The 8,877-nt window shown below is 39.2% G+C and overlaps 1 protein-coding gene across 1 annotated transcript; it reads right to left on the bottom strand.

The window, feature by feature from the left end:
* Nucleotides 1-163: 163 nt before the first annotated feature.
* SNRPG (small nuclear ribonucleoprotein polypeptide G) lies at nt 164-8,198 on the bottom strand. The gene is made up of 4 exons (XM_004369233.2): nt 8,050-8,198; nt 4,847-4,869; nt 3,799-3,923; nt 164-356 (listed from the first exon to the last, which is right to left on the bottom strand). Exons 1-4 carry the CDS (start codon nt 8,079-8,081, stop codon nt 306-308), a joined length of 231 nt encoding a protein of 76 aa, XP_004369290.1. The 5' UTR covers nt 8,082-8,198; the 3' UTR covers nt 164-305.
* Nucleotides 8,199-8,877: the final 679 nt, after the last annotated feature.

Here is an 8,877-nt window from a genome sequence, read left to right as displayed (position 1 = left end):
GATGGAGAAAAAGAACCTTTGCTATATTTCAGTTTTAACAAGATTCTTCCATTTCAGTGCATAAAAAATCTGCTGAAATCAGTGTCAACTTGAAAGCACCAGGCAAAGTTCACGTTAGAATAACATACTCTATTTCTGTATTCAGAGCACCTGAGATGAAGCATTTTTTACTATTACAAAAGTTTATTTAACAAAAGAAATTTAATATGAAGAATGTACACAGCCTGATTTTTACATCATAGTAAAACAGGCCCTTTGGAGAGGGGACACGTGGAATCAAGTGATTTTTCTGCTGAACACAGCCATTATACTCTTTCCAAGGCTTCTAACATGATGATACTATTTCCTCGTATTACCTAAGAAAGAGAAAAATACATTTGAAAAGAACACAATTCACTTAAAAGAGAGAGCAACGAAGATTAAAGAATTCTCACCAAATCATTAATGGTTTTTTAATCTTACATGGCAGTGTGTACCATTGTAGAGATACATATAAGCTATTATGTTCTATGTTTCAAACCATAGGAAGACTATATGACTCAAGTCAAATCAATTATGACAAGAAGCTAGCCACCAAGCCCTCTAGGTGAGATGGACATCTTCTAAACTGAAGGCTAACAATTACCTTTTTGAGATGGCATGCTGTTATAGATTGAATTGTGTTCCCCCAAAAATGTGTGGCAGCTTGGCTAGTCCATGATTCCCAGAATTGGGTGGCTGTCCACCATTTTGTGATCTGATGTGATTATCCTATGTGTTGTAAATCCTAACCTCTATGATGATAATGAGGCAGGATTAGAGGCAGTTATGTTAATAAGGCAGGACTCAATCTCGAGGATTAAGTTGTATTTTGAGTCAATCTCTTTTGAGATACAAGAGATTAAACAAGCAAGCAGAGACAGGGACCTAACTACCACCAAGAAGAAGAGCTGGGAGTGAAGCATGTCCTTTGGGCTTGGGGTCCCTCCGCTGAAAAGCTCCTAGACCAGAAGACTGATGACTATAAAGACCTTCCCCCAGAACCGACAGAGAAAAAGCCTTCCCTGGGAGCTGGCACCCTGAATCCAGACCCCTAGCCCCCCCAGACTGTGAGAGAATAAATTTCTGTTTGTTAAAGCCACCCACTGTGGTACTTCTGTTACAGCAGCACCAGGTAACTAAGACACATGCCAAATCTCCAGTGAGTTATTATACCTTCTGAACTGCAGAACCTAAATGGACATGCCCATCTCTGCCCCTAAGATACTTAAAAGTTAATGGGAAAACAAGTACAATAGAGTGTATCAAGTTTAGGAGTATGAGACCATTTAGGGAGCAAACAGGATGGAAGCTGCTTATGGCAGGCTTTATGAAGATGGTATTTTATCTGGGTCTTGAAAGTTGGGTAGAATTTTGACAAGAAGATAGGGAATTCCAGACAGAACAAAGAAGAAAACTAAGGGGATAAGGAGTCTAATTTGAACATGAAGGGAAGTAGGAACAGAGATAGCTGACATCTAATCTCAGGCAACCTCAAATGCCAGGATAGTTATTTGGAGGGCTCGCGAAACCAACAATGAGCCAGCAAAAGCTTCACACTTAGGGTAATGACAATCATAACTGTTTGGGCAACAGCACATAAGTCTGAATGAAAGAGCTTAGAGGCAGGAAGAGAAGTTATAAAGAAAAGGTCCTAGGAACACAGTACCTGACATAGCAGACATTCCAGAAATGAAGATAAGCAAGGACACGTATGAGAACACAGGTGAAGCGGCTGATAACTGAGCTCAAGAGGGGTAGGCAAATAAGAGAAACTGGAAGGAAGCTGCTGTTGTGGGCCATCGAGTCAATTTTGACTCACAGTGACCCTACAGGACAGAGTAGAACTGCCCCACAGTATTTCCTAGACTGTAATCTTTACAGGACCATATTACCAGGTCTTTTCTCCTGCAAAGCTGCTGGTTGGTTTGAACCGCCAACCTTTCAGTCAGCAGCCGAGTGCTTAATCATTGTGCCCCCTGGGCTCCCTGGGAGGCTAGGTGATGGTAAAAACAAGAAGTCCCTGATGGATGGTAGATCACAAGGAAACCACAGACCGAGTAGGAGCTAGTTGGATAGGTGAAAAGATAGGAGGCAGGATGATGGGAAATGTAACAATTTGAAGTGTTTACTGGAAATGGAGACATTCTGAATAATAAGACTCAAAGTGTAGTTATGGTTGCCGGCAGCTCAGAGAGTAGAAATATCTGTAACTTGTTCTTTCCTCCCTTCATTCTAATTTATTTATATATATACTAACACTGTCTCTGCTACTCAAATGTAAACTCCATGAGGGCAGGAACTTTGCTTGGTACAGTATCCCCATGGCCTAAAACAGCAGTAGGCATATAGAGGGCTCAGTATCTGTTAATAAAAAACATGAACTTGTATAGGATTATACCACAGCAGACAGACTGAAAAGGAACATGGCAGAGGGGAGAGTGTCCCAGAGCCTGGCAGACAATAACAGCAATGAGTATGGTGAGAAGGTGGCAAAGAAAGTTTTCAAAGAGAACAATGCCCTGAAAATAACAATGGGGACTGAAAGAGCCCACTGACTCTTACTCTTCTTATAAGTTAAGAATGGAAATGTGGAAAAGCTAACCAACATGTTTACCTAGTTCTCAAGAGTTTTAAATTTCTGGCTTTCTTGCAGCAGATGATGAACATCACAACTCATTGATCAAAGCATGAAAAACAACTAGCCTTCATTTTTAGCTTCCTCCCAAAGTTGTCCATGCCTGACACTTGCCTTGGGAGTGGGTACTGGTGAAGTTTTTTTAAGATGACTAAGATTTTCAGATCTGAGGGCTTTTCAGTATCATTAAAAAACAAACTGAAACTTTGCTATTTTCATGAACATTTTCCTAAAAGGGTAGAACACACTTCTTTGCTTTCTCACATAATATACAGAAAATAAGGCTAGTCAGTGAACACTTCTACCTTACAATGCTCTTTTTTGCTGTAGTGTATTGAGGCCCAATTCTCCAAATCAATCGGGAACCATCAGGTCCAGAATTCCATGAGACATTGTTCCTTTTGTTGTACTTAAATGCCAGCTTTCGCAAAGTGCTGCTCAGGGTTTCAGTCTACTGAAAGGGCACAGCTATCTAATAAAAATATGAACTGCCACAACCGGAAACAGAGCTGCAGAAGCATAACTCTCCCAAGGGCTCCTGAATTATGTAGAATCATAAAATATATAATTTTTACTATTTCTTAGGAGTGCCCTGGGTTGGAATGAAATCTTAAGGAAACTGGCCTGGGGTGGAGCCTAGGCATGCTTTTGTTATTTGTAAAACTCCTAATGTGATTATAAATGCTCTGAATCAGTGGTTAATCTTGGCCTCACATTAGAATCACCAGAACTTTAAAAATCTCTATACTGCATCCCAGACTAATTTGATTCCAAAATACAACTAAGATTAAGAACTATTGCTCTAACAAAGGACTATGGACCTCTAATATGGAATAAAGCTTAAAAACGATTTTCAATAGCTCTTTCAAGCCCAAGGACCTCAGAGGGTTCTGTATAGTTCAGATCTTACCTACAGATAACTGGGACGTTATTGCAGCGGAATGACTGCCCTATGTTAAACTACAAGGGACATGGAGAGTCTAATCTTGCCTGTAATTTGCTTTTTCTGGGGGTTACTAATTCCATTTTTTTTTTTTTTAAACTAACTCCAATGTAATCCAAGAGTTTGACAGAAGGGAAGTTAATGTATATCCCAAAAGAAAAACCAAAATCTCTAACGGGAGCCCCCTATCTTTACTTACCACCATTCCAATATTGTTCTGTTGTCCACTAGTTGCCATCTCCACACATTCATCTATCACAAGATTCATAAAGGGATCAAATCCCCGCAATATTCCTTGGACATGTCTGCCACCATTTAATTTCACTATTTAAAGGAAAAAGTTAGTTTTATTAAAACTGACCACTAACTATCAACTATTCATTAAAAATTAGGTGACATAAAACACAGGTATTCGTGATAAATTAAAAAACCCACTATCCTTACTATACACCAAGCACTGGGCTAAACATTCCACATTTACAAGAATCCTGTAAAGTAGTATTAGCCTTACTTTACATGAGATTTACAGTATAGAGCTTTTAAGTAACTGGTTCAAGGTTATACAGCTACAGTGTGGTAGAGCTGGGATTCAAAGTGGAGGTTGTCTGCCTCTAAAGCCCATGGTTTTAACCTCTATATACTTCAGATTCTATACAGAACAGGTTTTTAGTAAAGTTCAACAAAATGTGCTTTTCCTACATATTCCCAAGAAACAGAATAATTGTTCCTTGTCTAAGTCCTATGTAGCTTGTCTAAAGGAAAAAAGGTTGATAAATTTTCAAATTTCACAACACAAGAAAATCCTGTTAGAGGCAGAGATTGGAGTTGTGCTGCCACTAACCAAGGAATATTTGGGGCTACCAGAATCTGGAAGACAGGGATCTTCCCCTAAAGCATTCAGAGGGATAGCCTTGCCAATACCTTAAAGTTGGACTTCTAGCCTCCCCAACTGTGAGAGAGTAAAATTCTACTGCTTTAAGCAAAAAAAATGAAAAAAAATAAAATCCTGTTAATTCTGGAAGGCTTATATGAAACAATGAAAAGTCTGAAATGTTTTAAGCTTATAAAATATCAAACCAAAAAACCAAACTCCCTGCCATATCTAATTAGGATTTTGATAAGCCTACTTAATTAATGAATAGAAATTAAAGGTTCAGTGTGCTTTAAATTTGTGTAAAGTTGTTCTGAACATTATATACTGTCAAGACACAAATAAAAAGCAATTGAATAATTTAAAAAACACTTACATGATAACTTCTTGTCCATAAATCTGAAAAACCAAAAAAGTAATTATTACATAACTGATTTTAAAACATTAAGCATACATAAACACAGAATTAGGTATAGTCAGTGCAACCTGCTAAAATTTACACAGTAGAAATAATGAAATTTAAAACAGTCTAAAACCTTTTATTACTGTAAAGGTGAGGGAGCAAGGAGCTACCTAAGTAGACATTATGCAAAATAATATAATTTGAAAAGGGGCAAGATAAGATAGTTAAAAAAAAAAGCAGTGTATTTAGAATATATTAATCAACATTAAACTGAATCTTTATACTGATGTGAATTATGAAAACATTTTTTGCTGCTCAATACTGACCTCATTTTCAGTCGTTGGATTTTATAGCCATAACAGAAAAATGCAGATTTGGTTACATTTTGGTTAATTCCCAAACTAAACAAACCATATGATGACATCAGAGGGTAACCAAATCACATTCAATTGGTATTTTATATTTGGGTCAACAGTTAGTGTTCTTTTAACATTAAAACACCAAGGTCAAGTGTTCAGGATATTCTTTAACGCACAGGTATATCTGAGAAAAATAAATGTATATGTATTTGTTTAATAATTTATTTTTTGTTGTTTAAAATATACACAGCAGAACACACACCAATTGAACAATTTCTATATGTACAATTCAGTGACACTGATTACATTCAAGTTGTGCAACCATTCTCACCCTCCTTTTCCGAACTGTTCCTCCTCCATTAACAAACTAACTGTCCCCTAAGCTTCCTATCTATCCTTTTTGCTATTGTCAATTTGATCCCAATGCTCAAGGCAGACATTCTTTACCAATTAAGCTAACCACTGTTTGGTTTTAAGAAGACTTCAGGAGATATTTTTGGTTTAAAGTTTAAAGATTTTCCCAGGGAAATAGTTTTAGGGGTTCATCCAGCTTCAATAGCTCCAGAAAATCTGGATTTCATGAAAATCTGAAAGTCGGTTCTACATTTTCCCCCTTTTGATCAAGAGCCTTCTATAGTCTTCGCTGGGTACCATACAGTTCTTCTGGTCTCATGGCAAAAATAAATGTTTATTTTGAAACTAAACAATTTGAATTAAAAAAAGAAAACCCTATCTCAGCAGGACAGTATGAGACCATTAAGCCATGCAATCAAATCAATTTTTATCTCTTCCACTTACTCTCAGGCTAGAAAATATGAAATTTCATTCAAACTTAATGTACAGGATATCATGGGAGAATTCAAAGATAAATAAGTCACATGGCCTAACAGAAGGTATAAGAAAAAACAATAAAAATGTTTATACAGTATAATGTATAGTTACATTTTAATAGCACATATTATACATGTCACAATATACTTGTGAGCTCATTTAACCCTAGTAACAACTCTGCCAGTTATATTACTATTACCATCATTTTGTGGATGAGGAACTTAAGGCTTATTTAAGGTTAAGCAAATTGTCCAAAGCCACACAACAGGTGAGTGAGAAAGTCTCAGCAAACACAAATGGTTCAGTTTGACTGGAGAACAAGGTTTTCAAATATTAGTGGTATAAGAATGGATAGTCTCCTTGGTGGTAGATTTAAGAATTTTGTGTTAAGGAGTCTGGACTTTATTCTGCAGAAAATGAGAAGAGTCCATCCCTGTGGCCGTTAATTTTTAAGAGGTAAGAGGCAGAATTCAGTTAAGCCAAGGTATCTCAAACTCAGCATCATTGACATTTGGAGACAGATAATTATTCGTTGTTAGAGGCTGTCCTGGCCTCTGCCCATTAGCTGCAGGTAGCACTGGACCCCCCCCCCCCACCGCTGCCTGGTCCCCAAGCTGAGAACCACTGAGTTATGCTAAACCAGGAGGAAGGTATAAAGTGTGAAAGATGGTATTTGTGATAAAATAAAGGAGGAAAAAAATTTAAAGACACTTTAGAGGCAGATCTGACAGGATTTCACAACTCATTAAATCAAGTGATTAGAAGACGAAGGTATCAAAACTAGTTCATCCCCTGAAATCTTCAAATAACATCTACTAAGAATCAGAAATGAAATCTAAAATTACAAGTAGAATGATGCTTTTATAAAAAAAAGAATTACCATTTCACCAGGTCTTGATGAATCCTGAGGATACAAGATTTCACCAGCCAATCAATAAAAGAATAAATTTTAGGTAAGCATTTTTGGGACAGTAATTTCCATTTTTCTTAATGTTGCGCATACTATTTAATAATTAAACCTTTAACACCGCCAACTAAAATTAATGGACAGAAATTTCATACAAAAGTTGGCTTCGATACAAATGTACATTTAAATGTAAAATTATTAAATATGAACTCTCCTTAAGTCTGACTTCTTTCAGGGGCTGGTAACAAATGAACTACACATAAGGCAGACCAGATGGCTCACCCACAAACTGATCCTTGGATACTAATCCTTTGTGCAATCCAACTACTACAGCCAGAATTCCGGCATCACATGGTATGAACACCATAGAGAAGTACTCAGGAGACAGAGAACGTGTTACGTTCACTCAAGAAGTGTTTGAGGAGGTTAAGGCTTCAAACCGGGTCCTGTATAAAATAGGGATATCCTACTTCAGAGGTCGGTTTGATTTTACTGGGTGCAGGGGAAGGAATAAAAAAAAAACAACTAGCCTTCTCTGATTAGGAAACTTAATGTTCTCACATAACTGATGATCGAGCAAAATAGGCACAAGACATTCTTAGTTTAAGTACAAGACGGCAATAAAAAGGAACTGAATTTGTAAGTATATGCGCAAACAACGCACACACATTAAGATTAAAGTGGCTTCTGACTCCTCGTATTCTATAAAAACTTCCATTCAAGTCACCTATCTAGACCATGATGCTATTCACGATGTTCCACAAAGGGTGGTGTTGAGGTCCTCAAGTAACTAGTAAGACATGCAGATGTGGCGCCGGAAGCTCGGGAACAAGGGAGGCAAATCGGCAGAATGGAGGTACTTTCGCTGCTTTTGGTAACCAGGCCGACACGGAGCGTCCGCGCGGGCTTGGGCTCCGAAGCGCGGGACCCTGGCCGGGATCCGGGCGAGGGAGGTGCAGGGGCCCATGCCCACTCGGCCTACGCACGCCAGGGCGCGCTAACGGAAACGCAAGGGGGTTGAAGGCACTTGTGGCACGCAAAGAAGCTGCCACTTCAGCTGGGCCTTGACACATACTTACTTTTTCAACTCGGGCGGGTGAGCCTTGCTCATTGTGCCTATTCGGAGGGTTCAGCACCGCGATGTAACAGAATTCCCGGCCTCCCTCACGCTGCCGCGGTCGGCTGGCGTTTTTGCGTCTGACGTCATCTATCCTGTTAGCCAATCGATTGATGGCAGTGTTCACATTTCACCTCGCGATACTTACCGGAAGCTTGAAAGCGTCACCGACCTTCGAACTTCCGGTTGCGTCGTAAGGGATTGGTCAGAGAGCGTTTCTCAATTCTGTTGCTCCTGGGAAATTGAAGTAACAGTCCTGTGTCTAGCTTCTGAGCTACATCAGCCAATCCCATCTCTATAGATGGCACTGTTAATCTTCTTCATGTATACCAAATGAAAATAGCCCTGGATGAGTTGTTAGCTGCCGTTCAGCCGGCCCTTCATTCATGGCGAACCTGTGCACAATGGGATGGGACTGATGTGATCCATAAGGTTTTCTTTGGCTGATTTTTTGGACGTAGATCACCAGGCCTTTCTTCCTGGTCTTAGTCTGGAAGCTCCCACGAAGCCACTCAGCATCACAGGAACACGCAAGCCTCCAATGACTAGTGGTGGCTGTGCCTGGGGTGCATTGGCTGGGAGTTGAGCTTTGGTCTCCTGCATAGAAGGCAAGAATTCCATCACAGAACCTTCATTCTCTCCACCCACCCCTGGAGGAGGGAGTCCCTAATATTTCTTTGGCATTTATCCCCACAGTACAGTATCATGGCAAGTCTAGGCTTCCAGTAACATGAAATGACCTCTAACCATTAGAGTGACAGGGCTTCAGTCTCCAAGAATTTGTATTCCC

Source organism: Trichechus manatus, unplaced genomic scaffold (assembly GCF_000243295.1).
Source record: "Trichechus manatus latirostris isolate Lorelei unplaced genomic scaffold, TriManLat1.0 scaffold00004, whole genome shotgun sequence".
In the NCBI taxonomy this organism is placed as follows: Eukaryota; Metazoa; Chordata; class Mammalia; order Sirenia; family Trichechidae; genus Trichechus; species Trichechus manatus.
Note: the sequence above shows the minus strand (reverse complement) of the source record. Positions and strands in the feature narration are given on the sequence as shown.